General features: G+C 31.4%; 2 protein-coding genes across 3 annotated transcripts in view; both read left to right on the top strand.

Moving 5' to 3' along the window:
* The window catches only part of LOC105347560 (uncharacterized), a 273923-nt gene that overhangs the window by 104334 nt on the left and 152109 nt on the right, over window positions 1–17480 (top strand). The window lies entirely within an intron of this gene.
* The window catches only part of LOC105340273 (uncharacterized), a 31027-nt gene continuing 13871 nt past the window's right edge, over window positions 325–17480 (top strand). The window contains exons 1-8 of one of the 2 annotated variants that reach the window (XM_066066592.1): window positions 325–413; window positions 2928–3029; window positions 11772–11961; window positions 12297–12407; window positions 12764–12830; window positions 12933–13099; window positions 15084–15578; window positions 16006–16110. In XM_066066592.1, coding sequence (XP_065922664.1) covers window positions 2964–3029; window positions 11772–11961; window positions 12297–12407; window positions 12764–12830; window positions 12933–13099; window positions 15084–15578; window positions 16006–16110 — 1201 coding nt within the window. In that variant the 5' untranslated portion in view covers window positions 325–413; window positions 2928–2963. The remainder of the gene's footprint in view (window positions 414–2927; window positions 3030–11771; window positions 11962–12296; window positions 12408–12763; window positions 12831–12932; window positions 13100–15083; window positions 15579–16005; window positions 16111–17480) is intronic. The other variant, XM_066066596.1, reaches the window with a different exon arrangement.

Raw genomic sequence — 17480 nt, 5'->3', positions numbered from 1 at the left:
CATTATCGTTAAGTTTTTTTTATTCAAGTAAGGATACTCTTTTGCCTTGCAATTTTGAATATTGTTAAAGAATTATCATAATGATTGCATATCACGTAAATTTAAAATCAGGGGCCATAATATGTGTAATCGTAGTGGCATTAAAAATGCTCTTTCATTTAACATCAGATTTTTATCATTATATTATAACTTGAAAAATGAAAAATACGTTTTAATAGATTCACCTTTTATGAACGTTTATGAACGTTTAAATCCCTGAATATTTTCATAATACCCCGTAACATTGGTGAGAAGATAGAATACTGAACCATTCGGCTTTCCATACATTTTTCGATTTCCCGCTTGGGTTTTACGCTGCTCATGGAATGTCAAGCCATAAGGAGAAGCTAAATGGAGTAGCCAAAGCAGTACTGGTATATAGAATATATGAACAACTTTTGGATGTTATAGCGTGTTACTTAGCTGTACTTCTTACCATTGACTAAAACTGTACATCGATAATATGACTAAGCATGGAATCGTAAATTCATGAACGCCATTTTGTTTTAACTTAATTTCTAATTGATTTCCATAACAAGTCGTCATTTATCTAAGCTTTTCTTGTTAAATAACTTTTTAATATAATTGTGTTTTGCCAAAGGCAAATTCTGTTATCAGTCAGAAAAATATAGTTTCTATACATATATGGTTTCCTGTAGAAAGCTAGCGCGTTTTCTTTTCATAAAGTCGATTTTACATATGACCGACATAAGCTGTCCCTTTAAATTCTCTTTTTTGGAGCACTTAACAATTCACAATCTGTATTTGTGTAAGGAATGCGGTTCGAGGTCATACAGTCTAGGCATATTTTTGGTAACTGTACTTTGCGGGTAAAAAAATATTTCTTTTTCCGGCTACTAAGAACCATTTTCTCAACCCTCTACATTATGATCTGCGCATGACATATAATTAAAGTCTCTATCGATTTATATAACAACATAGGCTATAATGTTCGCAGGTTCATTATGATATGATGCCTCACTTATATAGTCCGTTTCGTATAAGACTCAACGTAGCTCCTGTTGTTATAAAAATACATTACCTTACAACTCTCGACAAGCAAACAAAAAATGACGCACATACAAAACTCAATTTTGAAGCAATAGGTTTATGAATCAAAAAAGTACGAAAACTCGTTAGTCTTACAAGTGACTATTTACAAATGCTTTACAATCTGTGAAGAATAAATAACAGAGTAAGTGTCTATCTGTTCAGATTTAAGGAATAAAGTAATTGGAAAACACAAATACATAATTTCATACCCAGCACTGTAAAGGTCAGCTATGTAGTCTCACCAACAAAAACGTACCGGTAATGTTTACTATGACATGACACAAAACAAGTCATCAACAATGAAAAAAAAAAAGAAAAAAAAATCGGCAATTTTTATTTAATCTAACATATTAAATTAAAAAAAATGAATATTATATTATACCCAAGCCGAGCATTATATTAAAGAAGTATATATTAAATTAGATATCTTTCTTTATTCCTGTTATGACCCGCCATGCACTAATCTTTTAAAGAGAGGATATTTTTAAATATCAGATCGTTTATTGTATATTTTTGATGTGTTCTACAACAAAAACCAATCAATATTTTACAAGGACATACATATCACTTTTTTTATCATCTATTATATAAAACTTACAAGAGTGTTTAATTATCAAAAAGTGCTGATGTTTTGATGAAGTCTAAAGCCTAAAAAACAATAATAATAAATGCTGAAAATATTATGTCATAGCTATTTCAAGCAAAGCTCGCTCATTTTTATGTTCATTGTAATTAAAAAAAAACCGAAAAGGAAGCAGCAGAAGTTACTAGATGCATACCGTAATTTTAATTAAAATAAGGGTTTACCCTTGCAATAATGAAATTTATTTGTGAATTATCAAGTAAGTGTCACCGTATGGTCATTAAAATGCTGTTTCATTTAATATCAAATTTATATCTTAATGCTATTACATTATATATATATACTGTATTTATAGATACATTTCTAATGAAATCTAAAACCACTTGATATTTTGATAGTACACCTCAACAGTGCTGGGTAGAAAGAATATTGAACCCTTTGGCTTTCCATACAATATTGGATTCCCCGCTTGGGTTCTCCGCAGGTCTTAACATGTTTAGTCACAGAGCAAAACTGAAACCAGAAAGAAAGCCAATGCAGTATTAGTAAATATATGTTAAGTTATTGAATATCTTCTAATTGTTATATCGTGTTATTTCGTGCCATGGACTAAAATTTTGGCATTAATAAGCATTGAATCGTAAATTCATGCCATTTATTTCATTCACATTAAGATTAATGTCCACACAAAGTCGTCTTTTTAACTAAACGCGTTTTGTTAAACAACTTTAAGCCGTGCTTGGTACAGTTCAAATCAGGATAATGAAGTTTTGAACAATCATTCATGTATTTAGTTTCTTGCAGAAAGCTAGCATTTAAATGGATCACTTTATAGATTACACATTACTATGGCAGACATATTCTGTCCCTTTAAAGTCTTTGTTCAAAAGAGTTGGAATCTGTGTACTTTGTTTCCAGTGCTGCTTTAAAATCAATTCAAAACTAAGCAGATTTCTCTTAAATGAAAAGAAATTACAGTGTGGGGCAAGCGCTTTTTCTCTATGTATATTGCATGACACCTAATGTTTTGACAACTCTGAAGAATGTTCACTGATTACGTTAGTTTACGATCCGAACGTATCATGAAAAAATAACATTATCTCAATTAATGATTAAGTCGAGATTTCATTTTAAATAAAGAACATTCACGATAAGATGTCAAACACAACAATTGATTCATTGGGGTATATAAATCATATAGAATGCTTATCAAAACCCTAACATTCAAAAATCATCTTTCTGACATGTCAAGTTTCAGATACAGAAAGAAAAATGAACATTTGAAAAAATGGGACTTTTACTGTTTCGTGCGTTTCTGGCCATTAACGCATTTAACATCGCAACAGAAAATCCAGTAAGTATAAAACAATAGTTACTATTTATACCCGCACTTTTAAAGACAGTTCGGGTATATTGTTGTTACCCTGTTCCGTCCGTCCGTCTCTCCGTCCGTCCGTCCGTCTGTCACGTTTTACTTTCTCAAACTGCTCTTACATCTTATAAACCAGCAAACTCAGCTCTTGGGGTTTGATTTGGGGTATCATGTTGTTTTGTAAAAAGGTTTTAAAAATTCTCTATTAGTCCTTGGGGTCAATCAATTGGAAAACAATGACGTTTATCACAAAAAACCTTCTTCCTCGAACTCCTCATACATTTTCAACAGTAGACAAATCATCTCTTGGAATATGTTTTAGGGTATCCTAGATGCGCAATAAGGTTTCGGAATTTTCAATTTTGTCCTGGGGATCATTTAATAGAAAATGACGTTTCTTACAAAAAAAACCTCTTCTAGAATATGATTGGGGTGTCATATTGAAGTGTGATCAGGTTACAGCATTGTTTTTTTTTAAGGGAATCAGTGGGCAACAAAAAATGATGTTTTTTGAAGAAAAAAAAGTATGGTTTCCAGAACTCCTCTTACAACTTTTGGTGTAGCTACGTCATCTCTTAGGATATAATTGGGGCTGTCCTATAGATGTGCATTAAGGTTTTAACATGTTCAATTTCATCCAGGGAGTCAAATAGTAGCAGAAAATTGCCGTGTACCACTACATAAAAACATAGATCAAAGAGCTCCTCTTATGATTTAATGGATAGACACATTAATATCTTGGGATATGATAGGGACTGTTCTATAGATGTGCAGTAAGGTTTTAAAAATTAAAATTTCATCCAGGGAGTCAAAAAGTAGCACAAAATTTACGTTTATCACTCAAAGAAAACCGGCCATAGATCCTCGAACTTCTCTTAATGATTTAATGGATAGATACATCATACCTTGGGATATGACAGGAACTGTTCCATAGATGTGCATTACGGTTTTGAAAAAATACATTTAACCCTGAGGCCCATTACCTACGTACCTTTTGATGCCCTTTAAGGATCAAAAATATATATGGTTAAGGGGTGGGGATCTCAACCTTTTTCGAGATAATCGTGCACTTCCTGTTCGAGGGGACTCATGACCACCCCCGGGGCCCATGACCTACATACAGTTTGATGCCCCTTGACACAAAGAACAAGAATATATATGTTTAAGGGTGGGGAGCTAAACTGTTTTGAAGATATTAAGGGACTTGCTGTTTGAGGGGGTCATGACCACCCCCAGGGCCCATGACCTACATACTGTTTGATGCTTAAGGGTTAATTTCTTCAAAACAGTTGATCTCCCCACCCTTAAACACGCGGGTAGGTTAAGGCAACTTTTACTTCAATGACCGTCACAATTATGATCTATTTGAAAACTGTTTATTTTTACGAAAACAGTGCGGAATATTTATACCAAGTGAATATGTTCACCAAGATATTATTTTTCTACTTCGGAATCGACTGGATCTTTGAAGCTGCCGTGCCATGGTATCACGTGACAGTTAAAAATAGATCAATTTTTTACCTTAACAAAAAATCAAAAAGTGTAACACTACCCCGAAGTTCATTTGTATATTTGCTACAATAATTCGATCGGCAATTAGTCTATGTTAATTAGTATTACTGCTAGAATCCTATTGTTAATCGCATAGAATAAATATTGTAAATGTTTATTGGAAACCCTCTCAACGTCAATAATTTCATTGAAAATACTACGTATTTTTCATCTAAAACAAGGATTCACATGATTCTAGTAGCACTTTTCATGTAGTCTAGGTCATATACCGTTGATATTTATCAAAATCATCTTTCGCAATATCCGGGGTAGTGTTACACTTTTGCCTTTTTGTGTACACACTGACAGAGGAAAGGCTGGTCAAGCCATATAAATGTCAATCTGCTTACCTTATAACACTCGCTGATTAAACAGAATATTCATGCCTGTATTATCCTGGATATATCCGAACTGACACTCATCTAAATCTTAGGTATCTGTATTAAATAAATCTGTTTTCGGCATTGTTTACACTGCATTCCGATGATTTGTCTCCCGACATGATCTTCTCTTTTAAACATGCTTGTGACGTCATCAATGATAATTATACGTAATAGAGAGAAATCGAAGATATATTCAGTTAGAATAGTTTAAGTGATATTTTATGCCTGTAGTTTTATAGTTTAAACCAGAGATAAAGTTAAAATCGACAAGTTTCTGAGTAAAATATGACATCATGCTGCTTATTGTGACATCATTTCGATTAGAGGAATTTGATCGCTGAAAGTTGCATTATCATACCCGCGCAAATATATCCTCGTTCTTTGTGTCAAGGGGCATCAAACATTTGATGCCCCTTGACATCAGAAACATTAATATATATGGTTTAGGTGTCATGATTATAACAGCTTCTGAAATATATGGTAATTTCAAATTCCTGTGGGGTGGGGATGACCTCAGGGGTCACATCTAATAAACCCTATATATTGCCAGTAACAGTCAATATATGATTATAAAAAACCCTATATTATTATGAAGCAAGTTCAGAGAGGGAGAGAAGAAAAAGAAGGAGACGAAGAATAATAAAACATGTATTAAGAAGTGTACAAAAACAATAAGTCTTTAAATTTCATTCGGGAGACTTAACTAGAACTGTCCTAATGGGACTAATACCCCTGCAAGGCTAATTTCAAATGGGAAAAATAATTGAATTGAATAATAAAGATTTGGAACACATACAAAAAAATTCTAGAATTGTAAAAAAAATATATAAGTTAACAAAGAAATTAAAATCAAAATTGTCAGAATTTCAGTGGAAATACATATCTATAACAGTAATACATTTACCTTTTTTTTTTTATATTTAATTGATTTAAAGAAAAACCAACAAAATGACAATAACCCCTCCCTTTGTAGTAAATGGAAATACCGGTAGCCAAGCAATGTTCTTCTGTTGATAAAACGTCCAATATCTTTCTAATAAGAGTCGTGACAGATGCAATTAGTTGTTTCAAATTTTCCTCACATTCTCCTATGGCACAATGCAACTCCATATCAGATAATTGATCCCATAGGACTATGATTTTCTTTGATGAGCTTGTTAAATTTAATAAACTTCCAAAACAATACCATCATTACCATACTATGTAGAAATATTATATAAAAAAAAGAAAATTTAATATTACAAACAATTTTGATATTGCCAAAACACCACAATCAATCAGTAATTTTGAATTTCATTTAAATTAATGCCCAATACAGTCACTTCATCAATTTACTTGACTAATAAATATAAACAATTTCTAAAAATAGTTTAACTTTTTTATTAAAAATGATATCATTTATTTCCTTATAATGATAGAACTTTTTGTTTACCTAACAGTTTTAAAATAGCCCCAAAACCATCACCCATTTCACAGATTATCAATTTCCCCTAAACACATGCTCCATCTGAACCATGGCTCAGACAAAGGCTCCCTTGGGACACATAAATTCAGCCATACTTTTCTTTGATGTTCTTATTAGCTCCTAAGAATTTATCATTGACAAACAAAAACTTTGCATTGTCAGTTGATATAATACCTTTAAAAAATAAATATTTTATTAATTAAGACATAAAGACAAAAAACCTTCATTTGGGTGTATTTATATAAATATATTTTAGAGTGTTTTAATACTATTTTTTAATTAATAAAATCTGTAAGGATTACCTCCCTTACTTTTCAACAATAGTGTGCAATATATAGAATAAGGAAAATGAAAACTGTCCTAAAATCATTAAATCTTGTTTGATCTAAAAAAAATTGCAGGTGCACATCTTCACATGGTGTTCAACATATGTACAAATTCTCAAATTGTTCCATCAGCAATAGAAAATTATATACGGGGGACAAAGTTGCGTCTACAGACAGACGGACAGGGTGAAACCAATATACCCCCCTTAACTTCGTTTGCGGGGGTATAATAATAAAGATTATCATCAAACATCAACAATTTAAATATAATTGACAATATCTGATTCTAAGGGGGTCGGGATGACCCCTTAAGGTCATGACTTACATGCCATAATGATCTGATGCGCCATGACCTAAGGAGGATTTTTGGATTAAGGTGGGGATCTTAATGGTTTTTATGATATTTGTTAATTTCAGGAAGAGCACTTGGGATCATGACCTACATACCATCTGAAATGTCTTGAACAAAGAAACAGTAATATGATATGGACATGATATATAATTCAATTTAAGAACCAAGATATAGATCAAGCATCTATGTTTTGTAATACTTCCTATGTGTACATACATGTACATGTATGCGATTGTATTCTGTTCTATACTAGTCATGTTCATGACTGTAGTATGGGTTAGTCTTATTTCAGATTGCATTGAAAAATTGTCAAATATATAACTTGGAACCCCCACCCCATCAAACTCAAATATAAACTGTTCGCCCCCCCCCCCCCTTAATTGTCGAATGATATATTAAAATCAAAATATAATTTGGGTGTCTAAAAACGTTTATAAACTGGTAAAAAATGTGATTCTTAAAAAAAATTACACTACACCTTGCATAATTGACACATGATCTATTGATATATGATCAGAGGTCATCTTTCTACCTTGGGATCAATAACTACAAGTAGTATTCAATGACAAGTTAAAATTGATAACAGTAAATGATTCAAATAATAAATGTTTATACTCCAAATTCACCCCCCTCCCCCCACAACCTAACTTAGTTCTAAAGATTCAGTCTTCTTAATACATTCTTACATGTGTACAGTAGCAACATTTAAATCATTTCTTGATTGCTTTTTCTCTCCTGATGCACATTAACATTTTGGAAATTGCTTAATTAATTTTTTGAGATTTATAAACAAAATGTTATATGCATGTGTATTCGCCTATTTGGGACAATTGTAAAGTCTCCTAAACAAAGCCGTGTCATCATTAGGCTAGGAATCACCCACATGGATCAAAAACTACTGTATGACATATGAATAAGATAAAATACTTTATTATTTCTAGTTCTAGAATGTCAGAGTGTCTCAAAGGGGGCATACTATATATACAATTTTACGCACAATGACACAAAGACCAAGAATAAATTATATGGTTTAGGGGTGAGGATATCAGATCTCAGAAGTAAACAAAATAGAAAGTGCATCATCATTTCTTATCTCATAAAGGCTGTCATTAATGTACTTTACACCATATGATGCATCATAATGACACAAGAAAATATTTTGTATTTTCCTGCTTCGCGGGGTCAGCATATTCCCATAAGGGCATGACCTACATTGTATTTGTTGCATTATAATATATTAATCCTTCCTTTCTATTATAACTCATATAATACAATAACTTTTGCAATTAAAATGACAGAAATTTTACAAATGCAACCTGATAGGTAACGATGATAAGCTTATTTAAATATTAAAAGATGATGATACAGTACGCTGTCAAAGGGAGATCACATTTAGAAAGTGAAAGTAGAACTTATGTATGCTGGCATCTCATAATATTGTGCTACTGCTACTACATGTATTATGCTTACCTATATTGGTCAACATCATAATGATAATCCAATTAAAACACAATAATGAATTCCTTTAGCTGATCTTAACCAATCCTTTTCTGCATAAGGAAAACACATACATGTATGTATACACGTGAACCCATCTAATCGAAGAGCTGGGTAAAACTAGTACCCGCTAGTGAGACCTGCAGACCTGTGTTGTGTACGTAACTTCAGACACAGATCAATTATCTATAACATGCATGTGTTTTTATGACCTATTCTTCAAATCCACTTGCACTTTTTTATTAGGTAAATAACAGCTTTAGGGTTGTGCAGGACACCTGCATATTGTGATGTATACTTCCTATTGAGATAAACAATAAAGTATATTAAATATTAATTAAATATTTACCCCCCAAATAATGTTACCTAACATTGAAGCGCAATGGGTTAGAGCTTTTACATGATTGTAAGAGCATTGGGGTCCAGGGTGAATTTTTAGTAATTCAACTATTGATATAAATGAATTTTCATGGGGAGGGGGGGGGGGGGGTCTAGACCCCTCACTCCCACCCCTTCTCTAAATATGTGCACACGATGATGTACATGTAGGCACACAGAAGCAAATCTAAAAACGGCAACCGCCACGGGGAGGGGGCATAATTTATTTTTTTTTTGTTATAATTTTAAAGACCAAAATACTGTATATGACATGAAATGTTAAGATTATTGATTAACTGAAAATTCACTGCAAACAGTTCAACCCCAAATTGCACATTAAGTGCTTCTCATGTGTATTATCATATGGGGAGGGATCTCATCCTTCAGTTATGAAAATTATAATTTTTAAATGTATTACCTGAGCTTGCATGTGACCTTCATTTTTAATTAAACTGGTACAAAACAGTGTTATATGCGGGCAAACACTTGTTGCGGGTATTAATGTCTAATGACAGCATCTAGTTCTGTTTGTGAATGTTTTCAATTAAACTATACAAGTATGTTACTCTAAAAGAGTCATCTTTATTCATGTGTTGTGTTACATTTTTCATCACCAAAAATTAATGAGTTGGCGGGATTTAAAAGGGTTTCTTTTTTTAAATCATAAATATTGGAAATATGTTTTTTCATGAACTAAAATGCTATTTAGTTCGTCATATCAGGTTTTTAGGTGAATTCCGTTGCTGTATTTGTATTCGCTTACCTTACGTGCACGCTAAATAGGATTTAAACACTGTATAGCTTTATATTTTAGTTTTGATCACACTTCTATTTAATATCTTAAGTTATCCGATATTCGTAGATTGAAACGATGCTCATTTAATAGTATATCTTGCTATACAAGCTTTAATACATGGGTAAATATAAAATTCAACTGAGGTGTTTCATTGCGCCAGTAATAAAACTACCCGGATGATAACGTTGAAAAATTGTGTGAGGTATTCCGAGTGATTTCAAAAAGGTGGTGATTCATTTGTAATATGAAGGTACAGTTACTGATAGTGCCAAAAAAATAGCCCATGTTAGCGTCTTGTGCTTCTTTTTCTGTAGTAAGTGCCACCTTTGTGACCCAAAAAAAAATCATCAAAAACATTTAATGTGTATCGTTAAATCTTTCTTTTTAACAAAATAATGAATAAAAAGTAAATAATGTAATTATTGTGGATTTTCACCCGTACGTTAATTAGGAGATATATTCAAATCGTCCTTTATGGAATGTGATTCGGAAATTATCGTAATTATTTTGTGCTGTCTCTGATTGTTTTAGGTTGCTGGAGGTTTCATCGGATCGATAACTTGGTACACTGTATGAACTGAATAGTATAGATTTAAGTTTTGTCAGTTTCTATACAGCTGTTTCTGAACAGCTTTAAATTACTATCAGTTTTCGTTGGAAATCGAGAGGATTATACGTTTTAGATGTCAATATTGTAAAATTTAAAAAAGGTGAATGAAGTGGATTCACTCTGATTGGATTTTGGCATTGTATAACGCAGATGTGTCCAAGGTATGAGTGGGATGTGTGCCCTTTTTTCGATACCCATCTATATTTACTTCTTTACACGCAAACATAAAACGAATTAATAAAGACACATTAAGCCAATCGCTGATAACAGGAAGATAATACCCAGATTGTTAAAATGGACGGACATATTTTTTTTTTTTGATAACTATAAAGTCAATTAATAACATTGTAAAAATAATTATGTTTAAGGACCCTGGTTACGTTTTAATTTAATTGAAATAGCAATTTTAACTTTTCAATACACATGTAAATTTATACATTCAATACATGTAATTCCTTCAAACCTTGTACGTTACAGTGTAGCTAAAAGAAACAACCAAATCGTATTTTGTGAGACTTTGAGTTTGGCATCATCATAAATATTTCGTGCAGTCCGTGATTTTTCTTTCTTTTTTTTTCCGTGGTCAATGTAGGCTTCGACTAATGGATAAACAGAGCGTGTAGATTTTAGTCTGGTTGTTTCTATAGAGCTTTAAATTAACTATAAGCTTCCGTCAGGAATAGAGTAAATACATGTAAATACTTGATATATGTAAATATTAAATTTGTATTCGAGCAATACTGTAAAGATCAATTTTGAGCTTCTCTTCTGAATATTAAGATGTTGTGTAAAAAGGGACTCAGTTTGGAAACGAAAATAACTTGTTAGCAGGTTAGGAGGAATATAAAATACACTTCATTGATATAGGAAATGAAGAACATTCTCTTTTATGTTTCTCTTAATATATGTTTGTCAGTTCATTAATATTTGCATCAGGCATATGACAATATGAAAGGAAAAATTGCAAAAACTATAATAAAAGAGACTTAAATGTAAATATAATAAAGTTTTATCGTACTACAGTTAGCGATTCTAGTCATTTTGTAGAAATCGAATCAAATCATTGTCGATAATTTGATTTCCTAAATTTATCAAAATTTATTTTTTAATCATTTTCTTTGTATGAACATCACTGTCTATTTTCGAATCAAGCTGTTCTTTTAGTCTTTTATTTACTTTCTGTAGAAACTTATTGCATCAAATGTACCAGCATTATTCTGCCCAATATATTAAATAAAATAAGTTGCCTGTTCGGTACAGTGATTCAAAACGACAAATATTGTGTTTAGAAAAAATATACCAAATGAATGTTCACCAGAAAAATCATTGCAACAAAAACGGACTATGTTTTGTTTTCCGATTATAGGTTACACCGAACCCTTATCGATTTCCTGTTTATTCTGTTAACGAATGTCCTAAAAGCGAAAATGAGTTTAAAACAGCAGCACAAAGAAGAAATTGCACCAGAGGCTCACGATACCTGTGTGCCCCCAATAAATACATATCATCTCTGATAGAGTTTTGCACAGACCGACCTAGAAGTCTTTATAGAGAAGGTATAATGACAACATATTATCTATGTAATATTTCATGAAAATAATACGACAATAATAAATGTACTTACATAATTTATCTTTTGATATTTAACAATTGCTAAAGCAAATTGAGTGGCAATAACAAACATTATGTAATAATTTTGACTATAAGACGGTATTACATCTGTATTGTTCAGTAATCAACATCTGGATATATAAGGTTTAGAAAGAAAAAAATAAACGATTATTACAATGACTTGCTTGTAATGCATTAATAAAAATACCAGTAATTCAATTTCATCATATTTTCTGGTTATGAAGAGTTATATCATCCCATGATAATGAATATTTTACAGGCAATTGTGTGCTACTTGAAGGTACAGGTGACCTGGACCATTACAGCTGTGAAGAAAAGTTCAATAGTAGCTGTCCTTTGGAACCTTATTTTGACGAAGACATTTTTAAATGTTAGTGATCTTTCTTAAAAATAGATTAATATTTTCGATTTTTTCTTTTAAATCGTGTCTTATGTTTTAGTCGATGTATACATTTTATTCTAGTTTAACAATGCATTTCATTTCGACTTTCATTGAGACAGTTTAAGATAGGATAAGAATGTTTAATTATTCATGTATATACTTGTTTAGTTTATGGAGAGAAAATCATCAATATCTGTGCCTTGTTTGTTTGAACAAAAGTCTGAGCAAAATTTATTATTTGAAAAAGAAAATAACATAAACAAATAGAATTGTATACAGTTTTATAATGTTTTATAAAATATTTATTCCGTAACCTACATGTAACATGTTATTAATCTTAACAGATCCAGCGTGCCTAGAAATAGATAGGGAGCTCCGATGTTTTGTTGCTGATAATAATTGCAGTAAAAGGTATAATATCTAAGTTTCCAAATGATATATAAAATAAATACTTGCGTTCATACGTATGTTTATGCACACTTAATATATATTTAAAACTGTTTCATATTTTAGAGAATTCCCTACAATAGAAACCCCTCTCAACATTTCTACAATGGAAACTGTCGGAAATGAAACATTTAGAAGATCATCTCCTAGATTACTTGCAATTGTTTATATAATTGCTGTTGTTTCAGCAGGGATGATACTGATCTTGGTCATTTTTCAAAAAAGAAGAAAAGGTAAAATTATAGATATAACATTTTTGTTGTGCAGTCATTTCCATAAGTTTTGTGGGTAAATAACTTTCTCGACGGTCATAGCTGTATTTATTGGGAGTGATTACTTATCATAACAAGCATCAAAATCATATGATGTTATATCAACCCAAAATCCCATGTCAAGTTGCATTGACCGACATCACGGAGAGGGATAACAATCTTGCAAGCTCGGGTGATATCACTTCTTTGTGTCCTCGGTCAATATTGCTTCATAAGATCCATATAACCACATAACCCCACATCAACCTAAAAAGAAATCGATAATTATGATATATTCAAATACTGGGTTTATTTGTTGTTTATTCTTTATCCCCCTGCCTTTTTCTTTTATTTTTTTTTTTTATTTTTTTTTTGGGGGGGGGGGGGTAGTTTATGACGCGTTAAACATTAGATAAGTGAACTTTGAGTTTTAATATTGATAGTTGTCACAGCACGGCTGTTTTTTTGTTCGACAATGTTGGCTTGATCTTCAGAAATGCGGCGCTTGTCGAGTTATTTGTTTGGAAGCATTTGGGTAGGATACACCCAAGTTTGCTCAAATCATGATCCCCCGGGATAGGGTTTGGCCAAGTCGGGGGTCCACAAGAGATATAGATAAAATTAGATGAGTCGTAACGCCATCAATGCCCCTGCAGGTGACAAACATTTCAAATGAAAAATTTACTATGACATTTGTTTGATTTCAGAATACGCTATGAATCCATTAATATTACTCTTTTTTTAAACAATAGGCATAACTCTGTTAGAAATAATCGGACTGGAACCAAGTTAAAAATTGACCTGTACCAAATTCCAACCCAGCCCGTAAATCTATAAGATAAATTCATATCGTAAATTGCGTTAAATATAAGCAATGTTTTTTTTTTTTTTTTTAAATCGTTTGAAAATAGATTCCAATTTTTTTCAAATTTTAAGAGGCATAACTTCGTCAAAAATCATTGAATCAAAACTGAATTCATTCGTAGCCCGAATATTTATAAGATACATCCATATATTAATTTCGAGTTGAATATGTGCAATGGTTGTTCAGATAATGATTGGAAAGTAAATGCTGACGGAATGACAGAAGGACGGAATAACGGAACTCGGTAACATTTCATTTCATGGCGGGGGCATGAAAATCTACATTTCTGTTTTCTCAAAGACTACATTTAACACGTGTGGAATCGTTCTTCGGTAGTGTAGATTCAAGTTTGTTCAAGTAATAATCCCCGTTGTAATGATTTGGTCAAAATATGGGAATCATTTTTTTTTTATTGATCAATACATGCATAATGTTGAAATTCTTTTTTTTTTTTTTTCAAAAGCAAATTGGCTAGATTGGTAGTACTTTGTATGGTAAGATAGATTTATGTTTGTTTAAATCTTAATCCCTAGAAATGTGATTGGGCATAAGTAAGCGAAGACGGAATTATTAAAATGGAAAACATTTTATGAGTCTTAAAAACTCACAAATGAGTAAAATATATGGTACATGTATTACTTATGTGCAAGCCTCTATACCTTTGTTGTTTTTAAATGTTTTGACTGTGGCTCGTTGAATACAACAGCAGTTTTAAACTTTGATGTGGGTGTCTATTTATATAAACAGTTGTTTAAAACCTTAAGAATAGCAACTTGTAAGCTTTCTGATACATATATGACGATAAATTCATCAATATAAAAATAGTATATCAAGAGAAAAAAATGAAAATCTTTTGAAACTTAATCTATCATAGAGTATTTTTCTATATATTTGTATAGAACTCTGAAATATTGATCGTATTACATATAGCATTTCAGTTGATCATGTGAGCCGTGTCGCTGCTCATGCTTAAGAAAAAGGTTTGCTTTATACTACACTTTGTAGGTATGCACAACATAATATAACCATAGTCTTTTTTATGTACAATTTATAAAAAGAGTGAGATATAATTCATTAATGAATAGTATCTTATATTTATAGAGCAATGCGAGCGATATAAAAATAAGGATGAAAACAAGTCATTACTTAAAGATCCAGAACCTCCAATAGAACAAAACGATGAAATAAAATTAGATGAAACAGCAATAAATGTGTCAAAACATAATCAGATACAAATAACATCGACAGACATGTTATCTGAAACAGTCAAAAAAGATACACAGAAATCAAAAACGATTCAAAGAGAAGAGAAACAAAACGAAGAATCCGGATATAAAACAGCAACGATAGATGGGAAACAACAACATAACCCAGAAATAGATGATGATAAACTTAGACAGTTTCTAAGTAAAGGAAATATTTCCGTTTGCCATGTAAGATGCATCATAGTTGGTTGTGGAAAAGCAGGAAAGACGACGCTTTTAAAACGATTACAAAATGTTTCCTTTGACAAATTGATGCAGACTGAACGGACAGAAATGGTAGATTTCCACGTTAACAGTTTTGATGTTCTGTTAAAAGAAGAAACCATTCAAAGTAAAATCATTTGCATTTCTATTTTTACAAATATATTTATCTGTAATTTAAGTTTTCAAAAAGAGAAATAATATGTTTAAGATTTTCAAGCGCGATGTGTATTGAAAGATTGAGCTGTTGATAATATATAATTCAAAGTGCGTTGTTCTCCAAAAGAAGAACATTACATGTACATGTATCACTGGTGCAAATACATATATAAAACAGGAATCATAAAAAAATGATTACAAAATTGATGAAAACAATTACTTTATATCTGATATTGAGTATATAATTGGTGGATTAGAGTACACGTGCAAGATAGATGTACATGTACCGTAAAATTTAAAAGGATTGAAAGATAAGTATGCTGTATTACATGTATGAATATGATCTAAATATATTGAATTATGTATTTGTATAACTGTACCAATTAAGTATTATGCAGGTGTAAATAAAGAAGACACATTACCGACAATCTTGTTTTCGAAAGAAAAATTGGAAACGGGACTAAAAGCCAATGCTGGAAAAATAACAGAAGAAGATCAACCAGGTAATATTTTGAGTTTTGTTTTGTTAAAGCATATTTATATGTTTTAATTAAAAGCGAGCGACGCTAGCTCCACCGACAAGGTGTGTGTAAATAGAAAATTCGGAATAGCTGCACATTGATTCAACAGATATTTTTTGCGTCATTCACTCCGACCTGTAATGATCGTTTTTATCGGACCTGCAATTCCCTGTAAATGTGTTTTCCCATTTAACACTCTCACGAGAACAAGATAAAAATAATTAAAGTGGCATGGTCACGATTTTTTATATCTTTTCGATTTTAATTTTTACAATGCTTCAGTAAGGCAATTTTAATAAGTAACAAACATTTGATTGTCATTTGTTGAGATATAAACGAGTTACAGAGCTTACAATTCTTCGCTTTTGTTTACATTTTGAATGTTGGAGCCAAAATTCCAGTTTTAGACTTGAAATGAATGTGTTAATTGTAATTAACTGTTAATTTATTATTAAAATGAATAAAGATAGACAAATCAGCTTGAAAGATAGTTCTACTGGTATATTGAACCTAAGTAAACAAAAACAGGGCACGAGCCTTGTTTACATTACGAAGAATTCTGAGCCCTGTATGTTGCTTAAAACGAATCTACTGGCACCCAAATAGCTAGAGCCACGAAGCATCAAAAATTGCCCTTTCATTAAAACTTACCATATTTTGGTAAAATATAGTGTAGAATCTTAGCTTTTCATAACTGTTTTTCTTTTTTCGATATCTATCATACTTTTTTATAAACGGAGTTTACAATATGATATTGTTTTGATGAAAAATGTAGAACAGACGTCATTTTTGTTAAGTAACGTCATGAAATGATAAAACTATGTATGACTTGAATCTAAAGAAATAAACAAAAAAACAAAGAAAATTATCATGTAGACATTATAATTAATTTATGAAAATAAATTTATTGATGAAAATAGCATGAAAAGCTTATTTACAATAAAGTTTAAAAATTATTACAGGGACCAGTGCTGAAGGTCAATATAACGGCGATATATTTAAATATGTCGGTGTCTTAAAAGTTCTTTTTTCTGCAATTTTAAACTGCATGAAGTAATGCTGATGATGCGCAGTGTATAACTGAGGATTAATCATTGAATTCTACCAATGTAATCTCAAATTATTAATAATAAATATATAAATATGACTGAGATACGGTAATTGAATTTAATGGAGATACATGTATATGTAATTTCGAATTTTGATGCATTACTGTAACAGTCTGTGTACATTATTCTACATGATTATTTTACTTGTTTCAAGGCTTCGATATTTTCACCCAATCCTGGCGCTTTACAGCAGTTAGATGCCAAGGTTCAGTCCTTTGAAATGTTTTATTTTCCCATTTTTCC

The sequence above is a fragment of the Magallana gigas genome, chromosome 1, assembly GCF_963853765.1.
Source record: "Magallana gigas chromosome 1, xbMagGiga1.1, whole genome shotgun sequence".
NCBI classification, from domain to species: Eukaryota; Metazoa; Mollusca; class Bivalvia; order Ostreida; family Ostreidae; genus Magallana; species Magallana gigas.
The sequence above is the reverse complement of the archived record's forward strand: the minus strand, read 5'-3'. Positions and strand labels throughout refer to the sequence as shown.